Source organism: Ranitomeya imitator, chromosome 1 (assembly GCF_032444005.1).
Source record: "Ranitomeya imitator isolate aRanImi1 chromosome 1, aRanImi1.pri, whole genome shotgun sequence".
NCBI lineage: Eukaryota > Metazoa > Chordata > Amphibia > Anura > Dendrobatidae > Ranitomeya > Ranitomeya imitator.
In genome coordinates, this window is record NC_091282.1 from 382,378,313 (window position 1) to 382,392,982 (window position 14,670).

A 14,670-nucleotide genomic window follows, 5' to 3' on the forward strand; every position below is an offset into this window, starting at 1 on the left:
AAATTCTCATTGGGGTCTGTTACAAACCCCCAAATATAACAGAAACCATGGAAAGTCTACTTCTAAAGCAGATAGATGAAGCTGCAACCCATAATGAGGTCCTGGTTATGGGGGACTTTAACTACCCGGATATTAACTGGGAAACAGAAACCTGTGAAACCCATAAAGGCAACAGGTTTCTGCTAATAACCAAGAAAAATTATCTTTCACAATTGGTGCAGAATCCAACCAGAGGAGCAGCACTTTTAGACCTAATACTATCTAATAGACCTGACAGAATAACAAATCTGCAGGTGGTCGGGCATCTAGGAAATAGCGACCACAATATTGTACAGTTTCACCTGTCTTTACTAGGGGGACTTGTCAGGGAGTCACAAAAACACTGAACTTTAGGAAGGCAAAGTTTGACCAGCTTAGAGATGCCCTTAATCTGGTAGACTGGGACAATATCCTCAGAAATAAGAATACAGATAATAAATGGGAAATGTTTAAGAACATCCTAAATAGGCAGTGTAAGCGGTTTATACCTTGTGGGAATAAAAGGACTAGAAATAGGAAAAACCCAATGTGGCTAAACAAAGAAGTAAGACAGGCAATTAACAGTAAAAAGAAAGCATTTGCACTACTAAAGCAGGATGGCACCATTGAAGCTCTAAAAAACTATAGGGAGAAAAATACTTTATCTAAAAAACTAATTAAAGCTGCCAAAAAGGAAACAGAGAAGCACATTGCTAAGGAGAGTAAAACTAATCCCAAACTGTTCTTCAACTATATCAATAGTAAAAGAATAAAAACTGAAAATGTAGGCCCCTTAAAAAAATAGTGATGAAAGAATGGTTGTAGATGACGAGGAAAAAGCTAACATATTAAACACCTTCTTCTCCACGGTATTCACGGTGGAAAATGAAATGCTAGGTGAAATCCCAAGAAACAATGAAAACCCTATATTAAGGGTCACCAATCTAACCCAAGAAGAGGTGCGAAACCGGCTAAATAAGATTAAAATAGATAAATCTCCGGGTCCAGATGGCATACACCCACGAGTACTAAGAGAACTAAGTAATGTAATAGATAAACCATTATTTCTTATTTTTAGTGACTCTATAGCGACAGGGTCTGTTCCGCAGGATTGGCGCATAGCAAATGTGGTGCCAATATTCAAAAAGGGCTCTAAAAGTGAACCTGGAAATTATAGGCCAGTAAGTCTAACCTCTATTGTTGGTAAAATATTTGAAGGGTTTCTGAGGGATGTTATTCTGGATTATCTCAATGAGAATAACTGTTTAACTCCATATCAGCATGGGTTTATGAGAAATCGCTCCTGTCAAACCAATCTAATCAGTTTTTATGAAGAGGTAAGCTATAGGCTGGACCACGGTGAGTCATTGGACGTGGTATATCTCGATTTTTCCAAAGCGTTTGATACCGTGCCGCACAAGAGGTTGGTACACAAAATGAGAATGCTTGGTCTGGGGGAAAATGTGTGTAAATGGGTTAGTAACTGGCTTAGTGATAGAAAGCAGAGGGTGGTTATAAATGGTATAGTCTCTAACTGGGTCGCTGTGACCAGTGGGGTACCGCAGGGGTCGGTATTGGGACCTGTTCTCTTCAACATATTCATTAATGATCTGGTAGAAGGTTTACACAGTAAAATATCGATATTTGCAGATGATACAAAACTATGTAAAGCAGTTAATACAAGAGAAGATAGTATTCTGCTACAGATGGATCTGGATAAGTTGGAAACTTGGGCTGAAAGGTGGCAGATGAGGTTTAACAATGATAAATGTAAGGTTATACACATGGGAAGAAGGAATCAATGTCACCATTACACACTGAATGGGAAACCACTGGGTAAATCTGACAGTGAGAAGGACTTGGGGATCCTAGTTAATGATAAACTTACCTGGAGCAGCCAGTGCCAGGCAGCAGCTGCCAAGGCAAACAGGATCATGGGGTGCATTAAAAGAGGTCTGGATACACATGATGAGAGCATTATACTGCCTCTGTACAAATCCCTAGTTAGACCGCACATGGAGTACTGTGTCCAGTTTTGGGCACCGGTGCTCAGGAAGGATATAATGGAACTAGAGAGAGTACAAAGGAGGGCAACAAAATTAATAAAGGGGATGGGAGAACTACAATACCCAGATAGATTAGCGAAATTAGGATTATTTAGTCTAGAAAAAAGACGACTGAGGGGCGATCTAATAACCATGTATAAGTATATAAGGGGACAATACAAATATCTCGCTGAGGATCTGTTTATACCAAGGAAGGTGACGGGCACAAGGGGGCATTCTTTGCGTCTGGAGGAGAGAAGGTTTTTCCACCAACATAGAAGAGGATTCTTTACTGTTAGGGCAGTGAGAATCTGGAATTGCTTGCCTGAGGAGGTGGTGATGGCGAACTCAGTCGGGGGGTTCAAGAGAGGCCTGGATGTCTTCCTGGAGCAGAACAATATTGTATCATACAATTAGGTTCTGTAGAAGGACGTAGATCTGGGTATTTATTATGATGGAATATAGGCTGAACTGGATGGACAAATGTCTTTTTTCGGCCTTACTAACTATGTTACTATGTTACTATGTTATGTTTTCCTTGGACATGCTGTTCACGTCCTCATAGCCTCTGGGCCTTCAGCACCTTTCAGGACCTCCTCTGGACGGAGCTGACTGCTCTATTATTGGTCTGGCTTTTGTGATTTCACCTGCATCAGTACAGCTCATTACAGGTGACTACAACTGCTACCAGTCTGCAAATGTAAATTATTGGTACTGAATAGAAGCCTTCAAACATCTGCACCCCTATAGTCTGTCCCCATTTAGGGTTAGCTGGATTTATTCCTTGAGGTAATCTAATGGAAAATGTTTTCAGGGTTTGTCTTAACTCGATATGACCTTCAGCCAGGATATGCTGCCCTAGTGTATTGACCCCTTTTGAACACACACATAGCTTGGGTAAAGCATACTATGTTAATTAGTCTTACGTCTAAGTGTTAGAATTAGGAGACAGGAATTAATATATTTTTTTCCACAACTTTGTGTCTACTCTAGATATAGGAATGATTTAACGTGTTACTACCGTATTTCCCATAACACGTACATATTTGCAGTTGTGACAATCTACTTAATGGAATAGTAAAAAAAGATGACTTAATGGACCATAATATTCCCGTATTTATCAAGTTAAATTCTAATAATAAGCATATATGAGTAGTTGAAGGGAATGCCCTTGACTTGCATGAATTCTCCATGTGTGACTGGCTTAAGCAAGGTTGGCCAGGCAATGTAGACAGTTGATTCTTCATATATTTGTAAATCACAATATAATAGGTATAGGATTGAGATTAATGCGTATTTGAAGAGTAGTTTAACTTTGAAGTCAGCTAAGCATAAGATGAAATTTGATGTCTGCCTAAGGGATACTGTGTATTTAACATTCCTACCCAGACCCTACCTAGAAACTAGGGCTTCTACTTGTCTTCATCCAGACATGCCTTGTCCTGGTATGCACCCCCAAATTATTTTCAATTGACTGGAAAGCTAAAAGATTATTATTTTGTTACCCTTGGGAAAGAAAACTCAGCTGCTGATATTTAAAGTGAGCTGGTGTTGTATTTAATAGCCACATATATATCCAGTCACCTAATCTTGTTGATCTATGGATTAGGTTCATCCATTATCCATGTGTTTGATGAAGATTGCCATCTCTGCAGTCACCTCTGTTTTGTAGACTCTTGTAGTACAAAGGCAAGGAGGCAGCTGATCTTCAGACATGTTTTTGTTTTTAGCATGAGCCATTAGTAGTGAGTGACATGTTCCATGTATGGCTCCTTACCTGCGATTATGTAAGATTACAAGACCCTCCATTGTTGTGGCTTGGGGACTTAATGGTTGTTGAGTTCATTTTGTTTGAAAATTGTTGGCAAATGCAAAGTAACATTTTAAAAAAAATATACCGTATATAGTGCATGGAAAAATTGATAAAACAAATCTTGGTGTAGTGAATGTTGCAATTGTACATAAACAAGCAAGTGCTCCAGAATAATGAGGGGTGGCTTATATCAGCAAAGCCAATTTGGACTGCCCTATTTAGTTATTTCCAGTATGTCAAATCAAATTACTGCAGAGATCACACTTTAAATAGTACAATCATAAAGGAAATACAACTTCTCACGCAGCAGCTTTTTATAGGTACGAAGTATAGCAAATGTCAAAATGTCATTCTGCAAGAGAATGGATGTAAACGGCTTGTAAGCACAATGCTTTTTTGAGCTGTGACTTTTTTCCTGATTTTTTTTGCCCTCAGTAGGGGTATATGGTGTGGAATGAGGATATAGGGTTGTATCACTGCTTCACCCCTTGCTGTTCTGAACCGACTCGCGTGACTGCTCCATTTAGTGCAGTGTCATCATTACCGAAACTAAATGGAGCCACTTGTTGAAATCTTCCGTTGTGAAAGTACAGAAAACCTAAGATTAGCTATTTGGGGCAATATATTTTTGGACAGTGTGTTATCTTTCCAGATAAAAAAAAATGATATGATGTATACTTTATTTCCTAGAGGATATTTTGGCAAAGTTCTAGAAATCTGTAGAGCAAACAGCTTCAGAAAATGTGCTGGGTGGTACTCTAAAATATGACGTATGTGCACTGCCAGCGAATGTAAACTCCGAAATTAGTAAGCTATACTGGCCATATAATAATGAAACTGAAGCAAAATATTATCATATCGGTATGGAGTAAATTTTAGCTGCTCAATGGTCAGGAAGAATTATTCTATTTCTACAACTTTTTATGCATTAGGCCATATCCATGATTTTCCTATCTGTATGATTCCTTCCTGTTCTGGTTTTCTACATATTGACTTTGTTTTGTTTTGTTTTTTTGTTTTTTAATGCAGGTGCTACATAAGCAAAGCATAATAATAATAATATTAAAAAAATAATAAATGCATGAAAAAGCAAAAAATACACAGAGAAATGCATAAACACCCAACCTCTCTAACATGGTCTCACTATTGTATGGCTTATTTTGATATGTAGTACTCAAATTTTGGGGCTTACTGCTTGTGTTGTGTATGGACATAGGAAGGTGCTTGTTTTATGGATTATTATTATTTGTATTATTTGTTGGTGTCAAAAGAATTTGGGTGGGGCTGGAATATAACTTTATATAATGTGGTTTTGATTGTATATGATTTTTTATTGTCTATATATATTTTACCGTTTTTCACAAATGTTCACACTTGGAAGATTTGTTGGCGACGTTTCTGCAACTGCGTCACACATCTGATTAGGGCTTGCCGAAATCCGTGTGCTTTTTGCCATAGCTGCCCCATTCACTTGTACGAAACTGATTTCCAGTTGCCGACATTTTGGCAGCAGATTTATCATGTGGGAGCCTACCTTTACACATAAAGCTTATCTATACTGTCACAGGTTATAATATAGGGCTCTGTTTTGTATAAAACTATCGAAATAGCAGAAGATGTTAAAATAAAAAAAAAGTGATGTCTCTTTTTGGGGGAACCCAACGGAAAGTTAGGGATAACTTTTGCAGTTGCATCTGCAAAGCAGACATGATATGTATATATTTATTATTATTTGCGTTTTTCATTCTTGCACTTATGGAGGATGCATATAGTCTGTTAGTGGTTTGCAAGCGGTTAAGATCGCAGTCTGTTGTTCTGCGTGATTGCGATGCTCCATAATAAACCGTTTCATGCTACTTTCATGTTCGCTTTTCTCTACTCTTTAATTCAGTATAAACAGTCCTAGCTGTAGTAAGTTGGATAAATATAGCAGAGAACCCTTTTCTGGTAGAAGAAGATCCGTAAGCATTTCTTAACCATTTTTGGGAAGAATTGATCTATCTGAACTATGAGAAAGAGGGAGGCAGTGACTGTAAATTGAAGTGACATCATATGTATTACTCCCATTGATCCGCTTTTAGACTACAGGCAGGATAAAAGGAAATGGCATCAGGGAGGAAGTATGCCTCATTTAGGCACAGATCCCAGCGTGATAATGGAGTAATAATAGAAAACACGCCACTATCAATCGCTCGCTGCATTAGTCCACAGCACATTTTTTCTCTGAGGAGGATTTCAATACCCTCATTGCAGGGCACCAAATGGGATATTCGGCATGCCAGCTGTAGAGCGCTGTGTAGGATCTCTGCTCCTGGGTTGGATCTGGGGAAGTTTAAGTGCAGAATTATGTCACATTTCATGCCTGTGGAAAGGTCAGTATTCAACTGTCTGTAGTGCAGACCTAGAACCTGCCATTAATTGTCCTGCTGTAATGTATGGATTGACAGATCATGCCTGGTCTTGTGGGTGGTCTTGCTTTTTTTCTGCTGTGAGACAGATGGGCTGTGTCCGGCAACCAGAAGTTTTTTTTTTCTTCCTCCTTGTATAACGCAGGGAGGTTTCTTCTTTAACTTTCTCATTGTTTCAATTCTCCGCCATATGCCAGGTCGAATTTCCTGTCTGATAAAGTCATACATTTACATGCTGGAAGATGACGTCGGAATATTATGAATGCTTCAGATGTTATGATATTTTTTTTTAAGTTTTGATTTTGCGTAGTGGAGCAATTTAATATTACTATATCGCCATAGTCTTTCAGCATTTTGGGGGGATTTATGTCATGCGACAGGCAAGCAATAGGCAAATGTGTTCTATATATTTCAGTTGTTCATACAGATGCTTCTTTTTAAGTTCGATTTATTACTAAAAGGCTTTAGAAAAACTTTGGATTCACGAGATAATTTATCATGTAATATGAAAGAATATTAGTTCAATTTGTACAACAGATTCATCACTTATACTTCATTGCAATCTATACGTTGTTTCAATCTGAAGAGGATAGATAGATAGATAGATAGATAGATAGATAGATAGATAGATAGATAGATAGATAGATAGATAGATGGAATGAGATGGAATGAGATAGATAGATAGATAGATAGATAGATAGATAGATAGATAGATAGATAGATAGATAGATTGATAGATGGAAGGAATGATAGATAGATAGATAGATAGATAGATAGATAGATAGATAGATAGATAGATAGATAGATAGATAGATAGATGGAAGGAATGAGAGATAGATAGATAGATAGATAGATAGATAGATAGATAGATAGATAGATAGATGGAAGGAATGAGAGATAGATAGATAGATAGATAGATAGATAGATAGATAGATAGATAGATAGATAGATAGATAATGGAGAAATAGATCGAGAGATAGAATAGATAGTGGCGCTTTTTGATTCATTTCAGTGGGATGTGAAGAGATGACATTAATGTTTTAATTTAAAAATGTATTATAATTTTATCAGTCATTATATCTATAATTCCTACTTGTTCATAGACTTTCAGCATTATTATATCAATCGCTGTTTATTCATAGTACCCCTCGCTATTTAATCCCCCAATTTTAGTCAAATTTTCACATCGTTATTCAGCAATTTTCAGCATGCTCTTGTATACTGAAATAGCTGATTTGATTTATCAAGAAAAAATGTAAATCATAAGATAAGACTGAGTTATGTACCAAGTATTTGGAGGTGCTTTATACTTTGCGAATGTAAAACTTCCACCTCTACTAATTTACTCAGATCTAAAAAATACAAGATATTTAATTCAAATGATTATTTTATGCACACCTCATTCTGGATCAATTAAAAAAATCAATTTTTAATAATATTTCTAAATTATGTAGCATAATATTATTATTATTATTATTATTGTTATTGTTATTATTATTATTATTTTGCAGAGTGTGTCAATAGCCAATCACTTTGTAGGTTTTTCTTTTTGAAATCATTAACATTTTTTCATGGTTTTTTTTTCTTCATTTGTATGAAGTCGTTTGAAAGTTGCATACATTTGGAATACATCTGATGCGTGCCATATAAGAAATATAAGGCATTTTTCATATAAAATGTACTACCTACGTGACAAGTATTAATTACCTGACATTCAGACTAAGGTGTAGACATCCGATCCCTTCAGATACACTGGGCCTCACCTGTATAACAATAACTTTTGCTTCTCTATAACTTATACCTACATTTTAGGAGATATAAAGGCTTTGTCGCTAGAGGGCAGAAATTTGACGACAGGTTTGCAAACTGAAACGAATTCGGTGAAATGCAAATGGTGTATAATTCAAATGTGAGTTGTGGCGTTAAGATAATATATAGGAGGCCTAAGGGCAGCCATTGTTGTTATGAAAGTTTGAGCTGTCATAAGCCGTCTGACAACTGGCTAATTTATATTGGGCTCTAACACCTGGTCTTTAGAAATATAGAACATGTAATTGTAAGAGATTTACAAGGGAAGAGCGTGACACCAAGCTGCCAGACTTGGAATGGATCAAATACGACCACTGGAAAGAAACAAGAGTATTTTTGGGGCAGCTGGCGATTTTCTCATGTGTTGTCTTTAATAGAATTGTATATTGTGTATCTCCCACTTCCTTTCTTTCTGTTTGCGAGGTATTTCCTTCGTGTAACATTTCAAAGTCTTCCTCGTTAAACCGCGTCTCTGCGTTCTGTAAAGTTCTGACATAAAAGGAATGCTCTACATGCATGGAAAGTCTGGTGGCTTTTTTTTATTTTTAGTTCATCCTAGGTGAGGCTTAGATGAGTATCAATGGAAAAAAAAAAGTCTGAAAATTCTTTAAAAGAATTCTTAAAAAAAAATAAAAAATTTAATCTATGTGTTTATTTTACGGTATAGCATTCTTGTTTACAGAGAGCTGTCTCCTCCAGGGTGAGGCCTTACAGAGGTTCTTCACCTACAAGACCTAGTCACTCTAATCCGAGAAACAAGTGACAAGACGTTGAGCAGTGTATGTCTTGGTTATGACCCAGGCACTTTTCTAACCTCCCACTTTTTCCCCAATCCATTACACACTGAACCGTACATTGGCAGATGTAAAATACGGCTTTTTAATCACATAGGACAAACAGCGCGCAGCTTGTTATAGTGGCGACGAGTGATTTTTATTATATGATGAATTATACTGTAGGAGCATTGTGTTCCCTATTACTCCGAATCCCTTTCAACATAGGAGATTGATTTGTTTTCCATACTACAGACTGTAAATGGAGTACAAAATGAATGACTTTTATGAATAGTTAACAACGAGTATATTAACACCTATAATTTGTTCTCAGATTGTTCCCGATCAGTTGGTTTTACTTTTGGATTTGCTGTTAGAGGAGAAGACATTATGCGCCAAGGTCCTGCAAAGCTTAAAGAAGACCTACAGGTTGCAGGAGCAGGATGCAGAGGTACTGTAAGATCCAAATGTCCTATGGATGGATATCCCTTTTCTGCTCCAATGTGGGAACCAATCTTTTAAAGTACAAAATAATTATTTAGTCACTGTTCAAACTGAATGACAAACTATAGGAATAGATTTCTTCATAAGGTCCATAGTTATCCACAGTTTGTTTTTTACATACAAATAGCACTGGACAGTGTATTAGAAGAAAGGTTTAGAATAAAAGCTTACACATAATTTAAATTATTACAAGTTTCTGATATGTTATTGTCCATGAAAAAAAATCAAAGTTGTTTGTAATTCGTTAACGATGCCTCTTTGTTTAGTTATTGGAACTTGTCATAAAAAGTCAGTCTTTGATTAAAATTCGAGATAACCTTGAAAATGGAGCACAGAATAGAATCCAAAAATAGTGATAAACTCACGTGGCAGCGCTAAATATAATAGAAATTGGTAAAATAAGATAGTTCTGGAGTGTTTGTTAATTAAAGTGCTAATCTAGAGAGGGAATTTGTTGTTAAAAAATTCGGAAGGAGGGTTAAAAAGATAAAAATATTTACCTTACTACCGTAATCCTTTAATGCTCCCAATGTGATTCTGCCCATCCCCCAATACACTCTGCTTCCTACTGCAGCAATGACATCCTGTGATGATATCGTCGTTACCGGACGGTGATGGAATGAGAGCAACAAAGGATTTTTTTATAAACCGGCTCCAGCATTTTCAAAAATAAATTCACTCTCTAGACAACTTTTTGTCTGCTTATTAACCACACTTTTGAATTTTTTTAAACTGTTTTTATTGAAAATTTTTAAACAAACTAAATAACAAAAATAAAAAAAATCTTCTCTACCCCAACAAATCCCCCACTTGTTTATTTTGTTTGAATAATGCATAGACATCAGTAAAACAACTATTCAAATGAATCCAAAACAATTAAGTAAATACAAGGATTATCCTTTTTTCATAAATGTCAATTCCATATGTAAGAATCACATTGGGCATAGGGGGGTCCTTCCACTTGACAAGCAGGATGTAATTAAATTTAGACAGACCCTGCGGAACCCACCACCACGAGTTCACCTTAGAGCATCCCCTATTACAATTCTTTCTTGATATCACCCTGTTGAATTTAAACATTTTTTTAAATAATGTTGTAGATTATTTGGCAATATATTGATAAATGATTCCCAAGTTTCAAAAAACTCTTTAACTTTCTGTTCCTTATGGAAGGAGTCCTCTGCCCAATCAGTAGATTGAATAGATATTTTTTCCAGAAATAATTTGAAGGGTGGTGATTGTTTCTGTAACCAGGTGGATAATATGGAGTTCACTCCTCTAGCCGCCACAAAATGTTACGGTTTATTCTCCCCAATCTTACATTGATAAATTTCTGCATTTAAATCACACAAAAATAGCACATAGAGGATCTTTTGGTACAAAGGTAGTTAAGTGTATCATTGTAAATGATTGAATATGGAACCAAAAGGTTTGGATACTCGGACATTCCCATAAGCAGGGATAGAGGTTTGCATTTGGAGTTTTGCATTTAAAAAGGTTATTTGTTGTGTATATTCCCATTAAAAATCCCTTTAAAGGAGTCATGAACAACTTGTGACAGTGGAATTTTACTAAGTCGATGTAATTTCTTTGTGATAATTACTTGTAACTTGATAGACTTCACTTGCAACCTGTAAAACGAATTGTACAATCTATAAATGTAAAAAGGCCATGTAGTGTTACAATGGTAAAGATCTACAAAGGTATTAAAGTTTAGGGTGTTTGGATGCTTATACCTTATCTCCGCTATGGGATAAATTTCATTCTTTAGTTAAATAGGGGCTATAGAATGACATAAAGCAGGTCTACAGGTCTCATCTGACATTCTTATATGTAATATTGATGTGTTGAAGAATATAGATGAGCAAATTTTTCTAAATTCGGTTCCGATTACGATCGTCGGCGAATATTGGTTTTGAAATATTCACCAAACACAGCAGAACATCATTGGAGTCAGTGGGATAGAAATTACAGAATATGTTCGGAACCGATCATCAAACATAAATTTGTCACGAGTAGGCTACCAATATAACAGGAATATGGCAAATTCAGATTCGGCTACCGATTCTGAACATATTCGCTTAACTCTATTGAAGAACCTTTTCTTTACATGACAAATCTCAATTATGTACAAATGGTCTTATGTTGTGGCTCATGATAGTAAAATGTGAAATAGCCGTAGGCTTCCCTCACCGTTTTCTCCTCATAGTCTCACAGTCTACCTAATTAACTGCTTTCATTCTTGTGCTAGCTGGGAGGTGTACTTTAACTTTAGAATTCTTTAAAATTGACAAATAGGAATAAACTGCAGGTCAAAAAAATGTAAAGTGAAGTTTATATTAATGGTATAATACACAACAGTGGTAGAACTTGGAATCAACAGAGTGAATACTGATGATGAATGATGGCTCTCAGTGGTGGACCTTCTGTGATCAACTTGACTATGGGGTATCCACATATTTGTCCAAACCAGATAATTCATTTTTGACAAATGAGCTGATTTTGTAGCTATTTGTTAATGATAGCCAAAGAAGCAATAAGAATATATTTTGTCCACTTGGTAACATCTATAACTTGTCTGATAAGAGAGATATTGCCTTTCCATATCGTATTGAATTGCAAGGACAAGAGGCAAGTAAAGGTACCGTCACACTCAGTGACGCTGCAGTGATATAGACAACGAGCCGACCTAAACTAGATCGCTGGAGCGTCGCTGTTTAGGTCGCTGTAGAGACGTCAAACACAGCAACTCCAGAACGATGCAGGAGCGATCCAGTGACGTAACGGCGACTCACTTCTCGTTCTCGCTGGTTTTTAGCTCCATGTCAAACAGCCGCAGTGTACCGATCCGACACACATCTAGGGGCCCTATCTTCGTTGCTGGCGTCATTGCTTTTGATGTCAATCATGACGATACACGCTGACCTGGTGACGAAATAAAGTTCTGGACTTGTAGCTCCGACCAGCGATGGCACCGCGGGATCCAGATCGCTGCTGCGTGTCACACAACGAGATCGCTATCCAGGACGCTGCAACATCACGGATTGTTGTCGTTCTCTTTGCAAAGTTGCTGAGTGTGACGGTACCTTAAGGCTTCCTAGCTATGGGCAAAGAAAGGCTGTAAGATCCATGCTCTTATCAGGCAGCAGGGTTTTAGAAGTCAGATGGAAAGAGCCTGTAACGTAGAATCCCTGTGAGAACGATGTTATGCAGATCAGAGGGAGAAGCAGGAGTTAAGAGTCTGGATTTAGAATGAAGAACAAATAAGGCAAAGAGAGAATTCCGAGTAACTGCTTTGGAATTTACAGATATTCACACACAACGAGTTCAGAACTTTCTTGGGTTCTGTTTCTAACATGTGGAGACTTTCTTCAGGTCCTGCCACCAATTTAAGTGAAATGATTAGGGAAAGGAAAGTATAACAAAAGTTTTTTTTAAGAAACATTTCCCTTTTTTGCGTTACCACTTTTGGTCCTTTTCAGGCAGCTTTCTATGTAATGTTCTGATGGAGAAGACAACATTATTGTGATATTGGTGGATACATTAATGCTTAAATGTTGAATCTCATAAAAACTGACAATAATATAAGCTGATTCTGTATGTCATTTCCCATCACCTCTCCATTGACAATTGTCAAAATGCTAGGAAAGGTAATCAATCCCTATCTGTAATCACCCACTAACATCCTCGGTTATCTCTCTTAAAGGTAATCTAATTGTGTATTCACACTGGACAATTATCATGAACAAGCATTCTCGGGAACGCTCATTTCCTATAATTATCCAAGCTCCATCCCCCCCCTCACCTCGCCACTGATGAGCTAACATTCATTTGTCAGGTTAAACTATTTTTAAGCTTGCTTGTAAATTATCGTTCTTGGCAGCACATCTTTCTGTGTGAACAGGACATGTGCTGCCGATAACAATGACAATCTATGCACACAAAACAATCATATTACCGATTCTTCTGGGTGTACGGGAAGTGTAGTTTACCTGTCTGAACAAGTTATTACATGACCGCCGATTGGCCTCTATGTGGCTGATCGGTTGGCATTTATGGCTACCATTGGCCAGTGTAAACTCACCATAAGCTGTAAAGGTTCATAGAGCCCTTCCAAAATGTAAACCATGCTTCAGTATGTTGGATGCAGACAGGTCCAGTGGACACTACAATAACCTGGCATCATTCCTAAAGACCATTGTATGACAATAATTAATGTCACATAGCACATTTCCACCCTGCAACTAGACAACATTTTTGTGTGGATGCGCACGTAGTTATCAACTGCTGTATCTCTAAGGCCCCCTTCACATGTCCGTGTTTTCAGTACGTGTGGCTTCTGGCTTTTTCCACGGATTCCACATGTATCCGTTATAATCTTTGGTGCTGTGCACATGTCCATGTTTTTACACAGACCGTGCGTCACATGTCTGTTTTTTACTGGCAACACAGATGACAAAGGCTAATACAAGTCTATGGGTGTGTTTGAACATACAGTAAATGGATGGTATCCATTGTTTAACATTGCAAACTATAGGAGAAGCTTTGTAGTTTATATTTCTTTAGTCATACCGGAAGAACACTGCTGTCACCATGCTGGAACTCTGATGGCATTCTGGTGACACGCTGATGGCACTCTGATGACACGCTGGTGGCATGCTGATGACACACTGGTGGAACATTGATAGCACTCTGCTGGCACACTACTGACACACTGATAGCACTGTGGCACGCAGATGGCACTCTGATGGCACGCTGATGGCACTCTAATGGCACGCTCATAGCACACTGATGGCACGGTGATGGCACACTACTGACACACTGATGGCATGCTGATGGCACGGTGATGGCACACTACTGACACACTGATGGCATGCTGATGGCACTCTGATGGCACACTACTGACACACTGATGTCACTCTGATGGCACACTGATGGCACGGTGATGGCACACTACTGACATACTGATAGCACTGTGGCACGCTGATCGCACGCTGATGACACTCTAATGGCATGCTGATGGCATACTGATGGCACACTACTGGCACACTGATGGCACGGTGATGGCACACTACTGACATACTGATAGCACTGTGGCACGCTGATGGCACGCTGATGACACTCTAATGGCATGCTGATGGCACACTACTGACACACTGATGGCACTCTGATGGCACGGTGATGGCACACTACTGACATACTGATAGCACTGTGGCACGCTGATGACACTCTAATGGCACGCTGATTGCACGCTGATGGCACACTACTGACACACTGATGGCACTCTGATGGCACTCTAA

At 37.9% G+C, this 14,670-nt stretch overlaps 1 protein-coding gene across 2 annotated transcripts in view; it reads left to right on the plus strand.

Moving 5' to 3' along the window:
• The window catches only part of AOPEP (aminopeptidase O (putative)), a 1,002,964-nt gene that overhangs the window by 963,336 nt on the left and 24,958 nt on the right, over positions 1-14,670 (plus strand). Inside the window, exon 14 of one of the 2 annotated variants that reach the window (XM_069762004.1) lies at positions 9,201-9,317. The exons of the other annotated variant lie outside the window; for it this stretch is intronic. Coding sequence (XP_069618105.1) covers positions 9,201-9,317 — 117 coding nt within the window. The remainder of the gene's footprint in view (positions 1-9,200; positions 9,318-14,670) is intronic. 2 annotated transcript variants of the gene reach the window in all.